The sequence below is a fragment of the Callospermophilus lateralis genome, chromosome 19 (assembly GCF_048772815.1).
Source record: "Callospermophilus lateralis isolate mCalLat2 chromosome 19, mCalLat2.hap1, whole genome shotgun sequence".
NCBI classification, from domain to species: Eukaryota; Metazoa; Chordata; class Mammalia; order Rodentia; family Sciuridae; genus Callospermophilus; species Callospermophilus lateralis.
This window is the reverse complement of record NC_135323.1, coordinates 7602213-7614638: the sequence shown is the minus strand read 5'-3', so window position 1 is coordinate 7614638 and position 12426 is coordinate 7602213. Positions and strand designations below refer to the sequence as shown.

The window sequence follows — 12426 nt, the reverse complement described above, 5'->3', positions numbered from 1 at the left end:
CCCTGAGCTACATCCCCATCCCTTTTTATTTTTAACTTTGCTAAATTGCCTGGACTGACTTCAAATTTGTGATTCTTTTCCTTATACCTCCCAAGAAGCTGGGAGGAACATTATTTTTAGTGTACATATGGGAAGTGTATACAATGATCCATCTGTATAGGAAGATTTTGGTTTTATAGTGGTAGCAATGTGAAGTTCTTATTTTTTAAGCTGCTGTTCTGTTCTAATTATAGCAGTTGAAATTGTGTTTGATTCTCATGATCTCTATCACATTGTGTGATATAGTAGGATCATGCTATACCTCCTCAAAATCTCTGTTAAATCCAACTTAAATACCTCTTAGAGGCTGGGAATGAACTCACTGGTATAGCTCTTGGCTAGCATGCAGAAGGCCTAGGGTTCAAAGCCCAGTATTTTAAACATATTCTTTGGAATACAATATCCCTTTGCTTGAGGGCAATTTGTTATTATAGTTGAGCCCAGTTTGGAAAACTGTGAGAAAGTTTCCATGAATTTAAAGTGATCAAACTCCTAAGCAAGGACTTGAGGGTATCCAGATAGGGAACAGTCAGTACTCCCTGGGCCCCTGAGAGTCTGAGGAGATGCAATACATGGCTGCTAGTCCTCCTCGCCTGGCCTGGGAACAAAAAGCTGCAAAACCAGGCCCTATAAACACTGGCATGACCACTGGCTACTGCACATCTGCATTTCAGAGATGCTTGAGGTCACAAGGAAAGGAAGCCTGCCTAGGGATGGTCACGCCTGTGTGAGAGGCGAGGTTGAAAAGCATAAACAGTTTCAGCCTCTTTGGGGCAGCACCACCTTCACAGCAGCACAGTGCTTACCCTGTTGCTCCCACCCTCTCCCCAGCACACACCGTGAGGTTCTGGAGGGAGTCACTCCTCTGAGGTCAAATGATATGTGTGCTCATGAATGTGCTTTCAGTATTAAATCCCAGTACAGTAACTGTCAGTACATAAAACTCACATTGACCAGAGCACCACAGCCTTAGGCGTGACTGTGGAGAACAACGTGTGGGCCGAGTCCCCTCCCTGAGACCTGGGCACATAGCAACATTTGTTGTCCTCACTGGGGTCAGGGGTGTTTGTCTCGCTGCCTCTCCCTTTTCCACACCTGTGCACTAAGGTTCCACACTGAAGCATTGCTCCTGCTTCAGGGGCAAGCTCTGACTGTGCAGCACTACAGGGCCATGAGCTTCACCAGCTTGGAGAAGGCCACTCATCTCCAAGCTGGGATTCAGACCAATCTCTCTCATGCCAGAAACTAAGCCCCTGACTGTGCCACTGTGCCAATCTCTCTCATGCCATTGCCTTCGCTCAGTGAAGGACAGTGCCACACGGTGGGGAGGGCTGGGGACAGCCCAGTTTTCACTTTGGAGTGTACTGCCTTGTCCTGAAGTTCACATTAAAGGATATTTGCTTTGTTGGTCTATTTCTTGGTGTTATCTCTAACTCCATTTAGACTATATGAGAAGAAAATAATGATTTTCATTATTTCTAGGGGAACCAAATCCTACTGCAATCTGCGAATTGGGCTTCCTTTATTTACTTATTTGGTACTGAGGATTGAATTCGGGGTATTCAACCACTGAGTCACATCCCCAGACCTATTTGGTATTTTATTTAGAAACAGGGTCTCACCAAGTTACTTAGCGCCTCACCGTTGCTGAGGCTGACTTTGAACTTGTGATCCTCCTGCCTCAGCCTTCCTGAGCTGTTGGGAATACAGATGTGCACCACCACACCCAGCAGAATTGGACATTATTAAAAATAATAAGTTCCTGGGCTGGGGGAATAGTTCAGTGGTGGAGCATTTGTTTAATATAAGCAAGGCCCTAGGATTTATCCTCAGCAATGAAAAAAGAGTTCCCTAATTTACTTGGTCATGCACATTTCTTCATTGTTTGAATATACAGAGTAGCAGTACTACAAAAATACACTGACTTTTACATAAATTTTACTTCTTTCCAAAAGAAATTGCCACTTCAATGCTGTTTTCTGTTCATCCGTCATTACAAGAAACTCATTCACCTAGTTAGAGAGAAAAGATCAAACACATATTTCTGAAGTATAAATACTTGACTCATTTTGACAACATTGTGAAACAAACTTGCTCATGAGAAATAGAATATTATTCTTAGTAATCACCCAGATCAGTTCTTTTTACAGAGGAGATAAAGCAAAAAAAAAAAAAAAAAAAAAAGCTACAAACAGAATCTCCAAAGCCATTCACAGGTTGGGAACAAAGATGTGGTACAGTGCTTGCCTGGCAAGTGCATAAGGCCCTTGGTTCAAACCCCAGCATTGCCCAAAGAAAAGCAGAAGTTAACTTTTAAAAGATCTTTTATTGTGTTTGGTTTGGTACTGGGGATCAAATTCAAATCCAGGGCTTAGCACATGCTAATGAGATGGGTTTTTTTCTTTAAATACTTATTTTTTTAGTTTTAGATGGAATATATATATATATATATATATATATATATATATATATATTTTTTTTTTTTTTTTTAATGTGGTGCTGAGGATCGAACACCAGTGCTTTACACATGCTAGGCAAGCACTTTACCACTGAGCCACAACCCAGCTCAATAAGATGGTTTTAACAATAAAAAACATCTGCCTATCATCAAATGCAGGTGCTAGTCCAGCCTCCAGGTGTTCTGTAGCAACCATGCCAGGGAGAGAATACATGGCTGAATTTATACAGCTGGACAGAAGAAATCTGACCAGGCCCTCCTTCTGGAATAGCCACTGAATGCCTGGCCAGCATCGCCAACATGTTGTTTGACCCATTGTTACCTGACTGTATAAAACATCGTGTTTAGCACCCCCACTTTGCTGAAGGCCTCAGTCATTATTCATAATAATCAATGTTATCTAGGATTTTAATATGCAATATGTAATAATTTGTTCATTAAAGCAATTGTGTGTTTAAGTCACAATGTTTTTCCCCAGATCTCCTTATTAGTGATTAATTTCTATCAAATGTTCATCAAAATAAGTTTATTTTTGAGGAAAAGAATTCCATTTGAGGGCTGGGGATGTAGCTCAAGTGGTAGCGCGCTCGCCTGGCATGCGTGCGGCCCGGGTTCGATTCTCAACACCACGTACAGACAAAGATGTTGTGTCCGCCGATAACTAAAAAATAAATATTAAAATTCTCTCTCTCTCCTCTCTCTCTCTCTCTCTCTCTCCTCTCTCACTCTCTCTTTAAAAAAAAAAAAAAGAATTCCATTTGAAGGGATGGGGTTGTGGCTCAGTGATAAGACACTTGCCTAGCATGCATGAGGCATTGGGTTCAATCCACAGCACCACATAAAAAAAACTAACTAAAATAAGATATTATGTCCATCTACAACTAAAAAAATATTTTTTTAAAAAGGAATTCAGTTTGGAAATATTTCTAGATATTTCATCATTATTGCTATTTACCGTGCAGCCCAAGGTCTCCTCAGCAACACTTCCTGTGAGACTACAGGAATGGAGGGTACCTGTGTGATCAGTAAGATCAACAAGCATGTGGAAGCTGGGAAAAACAGATCTAAATCCTGAAGAACCTTTGTTGCAAGTTGTACAAGCATTGGATGCTTCATTAACGACATAACCACAGCTGGAACTGAAAAGAAACAAAGATGATGATACAATTTGATGATCCTAAGTGACAAATTTGAACTCTAGAACTGTCCTTCAACATGTGAGTCAGCATGTGGAACGAGCACTCAGTGCCATGCAGGACCTGAGACAGGGGTGAGGAGCTTCCCAGGCACAATTCCAAACTGAATTCTTTTCCATCTGTGACCACAGAGGCTGAGTCCACGTCCTCCCACTGTCTGCCCTCCTTCCTTCCCTTTACTGGGGTCCCGCCCAACCAGAGGTCCTACCATCTCATTGCGGGGCGGGGGTGGGGGGGGACACGACACACTTCCTCTCCTGCACTCAGCCCACACTTGTCCCTTCTCAGGACAGCTGCAGTCTTGGGCTTAGGCTTCCACACTGACGTGTGCAGTCATGTCCCTTCCTTGCTGTTGCAGGTGAGCTGAGGGCAGGAATCCAGAAGGCGATGTCTTCTGGAGTCAGACACATACCCACACAGTGATGGAAATGTGCAGAACAGGCACACACACACAAATGACCTCGTGGAATCTGCACAAGCCTGAATATGACCATGGCATTGAAAGGACTTAGTCCTGGCTGTGGTGAGGTACAGTAGCTGGCAAAATGTTTCCCCTGGGGGAACGCCAGACAAGGATGTGAGAGAGCTCCCTGTATTATTTCTTACAATTCCATGTGAATTGAGAGTTACTTCAATAAAAATTTGAATTACAAAAATCCACAGAGTACTTTCACAATAACACTTTAGATGTTTTTTGCCAAGCATGGTCTGGTCACGATTTCTTAATCTTCTGGGGCTCACTGTCCATGCAAGGAGATATGACCTTGACCTCGGAGAGAGGTCACACACTTCTGCAGTGGAGAATCACATTGCTACAGACATGACAACCAGTTTTCTACTAACTTTAAGACAAGTCTGTTATCCCAGCTAAAATTATTACATCTTTATATTTAAGGCTTGCAGAAATATGGTAATTTTATTTTACTTTAAAAGTCAATTAGCGCTGGGGATGTGGCTCAAGTGTTAGCGCGCTCGCCTGGCATGCGTGTGGCCCGGGTTCGATCCTCAGCACCACATACAAAAAAGATGTTGTGTCCGCCAAATACTAAAAAATAAATATTAAAATTGTCTCTCTCTTAAAAAAAAAAAACATTAAAAAAAAATAAAAGCCAATTAAGGGGGTTGTAGTTCAGTGGCAGAGCGCTTGCCTAGCATGTGTGAGGCACTGGGTTCGATCCTTAGCACCACATAAAAATAAACAAAATAAAGGCATGCTGTCCATCTACAACTACAAAAAATATATATATCAAAAAATGTCAATTAAGGGGGTGGGGTAGTGGCTCAGCAGTAGAGCGCTCGCCTAGCACATGCAAGGCCCTGGGTTGGATCCTCAGCACACATAAAAATAAATAAAATAAAGGTATTATGTCCATCTACAACTAAAGAAAAAAAAAATTAACAACAGTCAGTTAGGGGCTGTGGTTGTGGCTCAGTGGTAGAGTGCTTGCCTAGCATGTGTGAGGCACTGGGTTCGATTCTCAGCACTACGTATAAATAAATAAAATAAAGGCCCATTGACAATATATATATATTAATTTTGTAGTTGTAGATGGATATAATACCTTTATTTTATTTATTTATCTTTATGTGGTGCTGAGGATCGAAACCTAGGGTCTCACATGTGCTAGGCAAGTGCTGAGGTATAACCCAAGCCGAAGACAACTAACATATTTTTTAAAAAATCAATTATAGCTGGGTGTTGTAGCAACATACTTGCAATCCCAGAGACTCAGGAGGCTGAGACAGAGGATTGCTAATTCAAGACCAGCCTCAACAACTTAGTGAGACCCTGTCTCAAAATAAAAATTAAAAGGGTTAGGGATGTGGTTTAGTGGTAAAGCACTCCTGGGTAAAATCTCCAGTACCCTCCACCCCAAAAAGTCAATTATAATCTTTGAATCTAAATAATCGGCCATGAAAATTTTTTTTAAAAATATTTTTTTGGTACCAGGGATTGAACTCAGGGGCACTCAACCACTGAGCCACATTCCCAGCCCTATTTTGTATTTTACTTAGAAACATGGTCTCACTGAGTAGTTTAGTGCCTCACGGTTGCTGAAGCTGGCTTTGAACTCGAGATTCTCCTGCCTCAGCCTCCCCAGCCCCTGGAATTAGAGGTGAGTGCCACTGCACCCAGCTGCCATGAAAACTTTTAATTATGGTTTATTTATTTATACATTTCCCTCAAATAAGTTACACTATTATGTCAAAGAAATGCTTTAACTCTTGTAATCTAAAATATATTAACAATTATTTCTTACAAAAATGAATTTGCTAAAAACAACTTGTTACCTTACCATCTATTTCGAACTACTTTCATGGTTTCATTGTCGATGTTCAGTGTAGAAATGTAAGCATAAAGAATGCCATAGAAAGGATCCGGTTTTCTTTCATTCCTCAAAGCTTTAGCCTTTAGCTGTTCAATTGTATAGACATCAACTATTGTATTCACTAAAAATAAGAAGGATTTCAGTTGCAAGTAAGAACCAGAAGGATCACACCCAAAGAAAAAGCCCAGGGTCCAACTGTGAGCGCACAGCTGGCTTTGATTAACAAGATCATGATGTTTACTAAATTAAACCAATTATGTAATATGATAAAAAGCAAACAATAGGCAAAAAGGAAAACAATGAAAAATTTTCATTAAATGAAGAATTCGTGGTCATCAAGAGATACCATTACAAAGCCACAGACTGGGGGATGCCAACAGTCTACCCAGATAGCAGAGGCTCACCAGAAAATCTAAAGTTTTTTTTCTTTTGTTTTTTAGTGCTGAGGATTGAACCCAGGGCCTACTGAACACAATATCTTATGCCAAATTATATTTATTGGCATAGCATTTTTCTGGGGAGAGAGTCATTACTTCTCATCATTGCCTAGTGGTAATAAAAGCCTCCAAAGTTTTAATCTAGCTTTTTAAAAGTGGAAATATAGTATTTACAGACTAAGAATATGGTGCCTTTCAGTAAGTCAAATCAAAAGTTTACAGCCCAATTCTGGCCTGTTTAAAAAAAAAATAATTAAAGAGTCACTTACAATTTATGGATTCTTTCAAATAAGTGTCAATCTCATCAGCCACAACTTTTGTTTCTTTATTTTCTCTTACAAAATTTATTAGGATGTTAGCTTCTGGTGTGTCTTGAATTGAAAACGAATAATAAGGAAAAAGCAAACTGATTATCTTTTAAACCACCATGAAGGATCCAAAGTTACTTTTAACAGTAAAAAACAAGACATATAAGAACGAAATTGAATAGAATATCACTCAACCACTAACAATGTGTTGCAGAGCTCTGCCAACATGAGCAGTGTGCACTAGAAGTTGCTAGTAAAAACAGCATTTACAAAACTATGTGGTACAGGAATACACTTTTTTAAAATATATTTTTTTTAGTTATAGATAGATATGATACCTTTATTTAATTAATTTATTTTTATGTGGTGCTAAGGATCGAACCTAGTGCTTCACACATACGACACATACAAGGGGAGTACTCTACCACTGAGCCACAGCCTCATCCCAGGGAAATACACTTTTAATTGAAAAAGTATATATTCAAAATTATCTGTAAAAATATACATGAAGGAAATTATGGTGGGTTATAGATTATCTTTATGTTCCTTTTTAATTATTTTATGCATTTTTCTGAATTTCATATATACTTCTTTCCTAATAAGAAATGCTTTTTTAAAAAAAAAGATTATTTTAGCCAGGTGTGGTGGCACACACCTGTAATCCCAGTGATGTGGGAGGCTGAAGCAGGAGGATCACAAGTTCAAGGCCAGATGAGAAATTTAGGGATACGCCCTATCTTAAAATAAAAAGGAGTGGAGATGTAAAGCACCCCCAGGTTACAATCCTCAGTACTGAAAAAAGAAGTTATTTTAATGCCTTGCTTTTCAAACCAGAATAGTGGAGTGAGTTTTTTCAAGAATAGTTGGTAGGTGCTCCAGAATGCTAGAAGGTGATTCTGAAAAAGGGATTCTAATGCCCTTCAGTCCCAAGAACCCAGCCTCTGACGTGTGACTAAGTGCTCCATCCCACCTGAGCATTCTACAGATTGCCCTGACTCCCTTGGGCAGATTTAAAAGCTCTGCTCCTGCTCCCATCATACACGTCTCATCACTGCTCTTCATCAGAACTAGACTATAAATTCCTCCTAAGCAGATCGTGCCTTTCCATTTCTGAGTTATGATCATTCATTCATTCCTACTTTCCACAAAGAATTTAAGTTAATGCCTGGCAAATAAAAGGCATTCAATGAATATTTGTAAATTAATGGATGGACAAACAAATGTTTTTGAGGCACTAACAGAACTGCTGCACCACTCATGGGAGAGGCTGCTGAGCAGGCTACAGCAACCAGACCAACTAGCTTCTTGAGATTCGAGCTGGTAGGTAGGGTGGGGTGCAGACACCACACACAGGCTTCTACTGACAACAGGATGATCCCAACTGGCTGTGGGGAGGGCAGAATTCTGCTCTGATGATCGCTCTTGGTGCAGAGAAAGCATAAGGAGAGCTTAACATCCTGATGAGGATGAACATATAAGCCATTTAGAGGTTCTTCATTTCTAAAGGTAGGCAGAGCCCACTAAATTAGAAATCAGACCGAATTAAAACAAGCACACACATTTATACACTCTTATGATTACCCCCCCCCTTTAAACTGGTCTCCTTGGCATATTAAATTTAAGCTATCTATTGTACATGTTTTGTTTTTTGAGACAAGGTCTCACTGTTACTGAGACTGACCTTGAATTTGGGATTCTTCTGCCTTGGCTCCTAAGTCACTGGGATTATAGGAATGTGCCACCATGCCTGGCTGATTTTATTGAATTTTTAATTAAGTTTGATGATTTTTCCACCAAACAAATCCAATTTTTAGATCTTTTGTCAGATCAAACTTACTCTCAGAGGGTACAGATGTCCTTCCTTTATTTTTGTCTTTTGTGTATGTGCGCGTGTGTGTGTGTGCGCGCGCGCGATTGCTGGGCGTGTAACCCAGGGGCTCAGGCATGGGAAACTACTCTAGGAAACTACTAGAGTAGGAAACTACTCTATCCCCAATCCAGGGTAGTAACTTTCTATCAGTAATATTACTAAATATAACAATAAACTATTCGTATTAATACATTATTTAAAATAATAAACCATAGTAATGCTCTCCAGAAAACCCCAGGAACTGAAGAGTGGCATTATGCTCCTAAGTGTTAAGAAGAGACCTTGGCAGTGGTCACCATCAAGCTTCAACAGAGCAGCAGGAGTGATCCTTCCAGAACTTGGCCAGACAGCTCCACTGTTCCATTCCACCCCTGGCCTGCTCCCCAACCCTCCAGAGTGACAGCCAGTGCCCTTGTGGCAGCCCCGAGGCCTTCTTTATCTGACCCTCCTCCTGCTCTTCTCCCTGAGCGCCCTGGGCTCCAGCCACAGTGGTCTCTTGCCATTCTTCCCACACAGGCACATCGCAGCCTCAGAGCCTGTGTGCAGGCTAGTCCCTCTGCCTGGGATGCCTTTCCCTTAGGGTTACCCCTTGCCTCCCCACTAGTCCCTGCTCAGACAGTCCCTGCAGCAAGGTCCATCTGGCCACCCTGTAAGATTGCACACGTGGGCCCTCTGGATCCTCCTGACCCTGCTCCTCTTTTTCGCAGACATTTCATAATTTGTGGGTATACTTTCTTTATTATTTATCATCTGTCTCTCCTCAGTTGAAACATGAGCTCTGTGAGAGTGGAGAAATTTTTGGGCTTTGTCCCTGGACCCTATACAGAGGACAGAACATGTGCTTGGTACATGAGAGCTGGTTGGGTCACACCCATGGCACTGCTTCCAAGGGAACAATGTCAGGCGATAGGCGTGTATGACTCAGTAACCCTACATTAAAAGTTTCATAACCTCATATTCTACATTGTATCTCTTCTAATAACTCTGATAATGGTTTGGCAAAAGATATAGATTTTTCTTATCACTCTGAGTCACTGGTAATGCTGTAATAAACCCGTAGAGAGGGCTTATTTTTAGAAAGACACTTTTGAGTATCTATGTCCTATTTTTTTAACATTTATTTTTTAGTTGTAGGTGGAAACAATACTTTTATTTTATCTTTATGTGGTGCTGAGGATCGAACCCAGTGCCTCACACATGCTAGGTGAGCACTCTATCTGAGCCACAACCCCAGCCCTCCCATGTCTTCTTGAGCTTGGATTATTCCATGTCTGGTAATTCTGCATTCCTTGGCAGTGCTAGGATGATCCTTCATCTATATTGTGAACACCCTGAGCACATTCAGGCAGCACCCCTGGGCCCTCCCCAAGTCCAGCTCCCTGACTCATGCTGAACTATGACTCCTTCAGCACCCACTCCAGGGGGCCTCTGGGTGCTGAAGTCATGAACCAATGATACCCTATGTGTATTCATACTTTTTCAATGTCTTAGTAGTAAAAGTCATCTCAATGTGGTAAAACCCGATTTACTTTTTATTTATTTACTTAATTTATTTTTATGGCACTCAAAGTTGAACCCAGGGGTGCTCTGCCACAGCTCTATCCTCAGGCTTTATATTTTTTATTTTGAGACAGGGTCTAAGTTGCTGAGGCTGGCCTTGAACCTGCAATCCTCCTCCCTCAGCCTCTCAAATTGTTGGGTTTACAGGTGTGTGCCACCATACCTGGATGAATTTACTTTTAAAATAGTCAATAATTTAGGCTATTCAATAATACTGACCTCTCAAAAATCATCACAATGAATGTTGCTTTAAAAATTAGCCTGATTTTTCACATTTCTTTAGTAAAAATATCAAATATACACTGATTTTAAGTTTTTAAAAAGTCAGGCAAAGCAACTTTTCCCTTCAATTAAAATTAAATTCAAGTTGTGATTTCATTCTTAAATACACTTCACAAATGCTGGAATGTGTATACAGTCATTTCCAAAGGGATGAAAAACTTCAGAAGCTCTTTACCTGGATTAGTTGTAATAATGGTTTTTGAGATCACAGTTGCTGTCATGCAGTTCCGAAATTTGTCAAAATTTATTCTTACATCTGAGGCAAATATTACTGTTTTGGGGGAAAAGCCATTTTAAAATTATTACATGGGGGGGATAAAAATGGTAAGTATTGAACACAATCACAGAATTCTGGTACCTGTTTCCTGTGGCAACCACCTCTGTGCAAGTAGAATAGATTCATTATCCCAACTGCATTTGTTGAAAAAAAAAGTGAAACAAATCAAATACATTAGAAAAATCTGGTACTGACACATTATTTAAAAAGAAAGAAAGAAAATGAAAAAGGAAGAAAGGAAAAGAAAAAAGAAGGATTAAAACCTGCCTTAACGACTGCGGTCAACAGTCTCCCGGGTGTTCAAAGATGGAAGTTAAGGACATTTGCTTCTACTTGGGGAGCTCACAGAGCACCTGGCCTCTATGTGATGAATCACTCTTTCAACATACACTCTCCTCTAACGAGCTCTGTTGCTCTACCAAAACTCTATTTTCCCATTCTTGGTGCCTTCTGGCTAGTTAGAATGCAGTGACTGAAAGTCTAAAGACTTTTCCAGACCATTAAAGTAGGGCTTCCCAACATAAATCTCTCAGGGGACTTGATGGTGGAAGATACTTTTCAATGGTTTCCTTTGGTGCCTGAGCACTGAGCGTCTAAACAAGTCCTTGTACACTGTGGCGCTCTAGGGCACAACCCCACTCCACTCAGGGTACCACCAATGAGTTGCAAATGTGGGTTTGTTTCATTTAAAAGTAACCTAATAAAACACCATTATTATAAAACAGAATATAATAATAAAATGGTCACAGTGGAGTCCATCTAAGCAATTCTATGCTATGTAAAGATCTTATTTTAAGATGGACTACAATAGGTCGACATTCAAGAGATAGGCTTATTTTTTTTTCACATCATTTATCTCTATCATTATTCTTTTGTTGATATAAAATTCATTTGTGTGTGGATGTGTGTGTATGGTGCTTGGGGCTGAACCCAGGAGTGCTCTATCACTGAGCTATATCCCAAGCCTTTTTGTTATTTTGAGATAGAGTCTAAGTTGCTGGGGCTAACCTCCAACTTGAGATCCTCCTGCCTCTCTCTCCCTAGTACTGGGATTACAGGTATGTGCTACTGAAGGGGGCTGAATCATTGTCCTTGGATAAGAGGAAAGCATTCTGTCTCACTGACAGCAGCAGAATGTCATGTTTGGAGTGGATGTGGAGGGTTACCATGTCATTGTGAAAGACGGTTCTGTCTCATCATAGAGTTTGATTTCACACCTCTGGCCTTTTCTTCGGTCTGAAGTTGTAAAATATTTTGGTTCTCCAACCTTAGAAATTGAAGGAAATCATTATTCTTCACCTACAGATATAGAGGTATTTAAATATTTGTTGGTATAAATGCTCAAACGTTTACTTAAACTTTAAATTAGAAATTATTAAAATACCAAGAACCACTAATATATTTTTGGTGATTTTTAAGGCACCTTCTATTTGAACTAAGTTGTACTTAGCTGAAGCTCTACATTATGCACACTTTGAAGAGAGATATAGACATATTAAAGTTAAGAGTGAGTCTTTTCAACCTGCCAGGACAATTGCTGTATGGCAGTCCCCCTGGTGGAAGCTATCTAGCCGTCTTGAGGGTAGGAAGTGGATTTTCAACGTCTGTGTGTCCCAAGGTTTCAGCACATGGAGTTCACGTGACAGAATGCACTGTCCTGGGCCTCAGT

General features: G+C 40.4%; 1 protein-coding gene across 1 annotated transcript in view; it reads right to left on the bottom strand.

Annotated features, from left to right (window-relative positions):
* Meiob (meiosis specific with OB-fold) overlaps positions 1–12426 on the bottom strand; it is a 32979-nt gene that overhangs the window by 2117 nt on the left and 18436 nt on the right. The window contains exons 7-13 of the mRNA XM_076840543.2: positions 11924–12024; positions 10839–10891; positions 10656–10751; positions 6730–6831; positions 5991–6144; positions 3453–3636; positions 1965–2051 (exon numbers count right to left, since the gene is read on the bottom strand). Coding sequence (XP_076696658.1) covers positions 1965–2051; positions 3453–3636; positions 5991–6144; positions 6730–6831; positions 10656–10751; positions 10839–10891; positions 11924–12024 — 777 coding nt within the window. The remainder of the gene's footprint in view (positions 1–1964; positions 2052–3452; positions 3637–5990; positions 6145–6729; positions 6832–10655; positions 10752–10838; positions 10892–11923; positions 12025–12426) is intronic.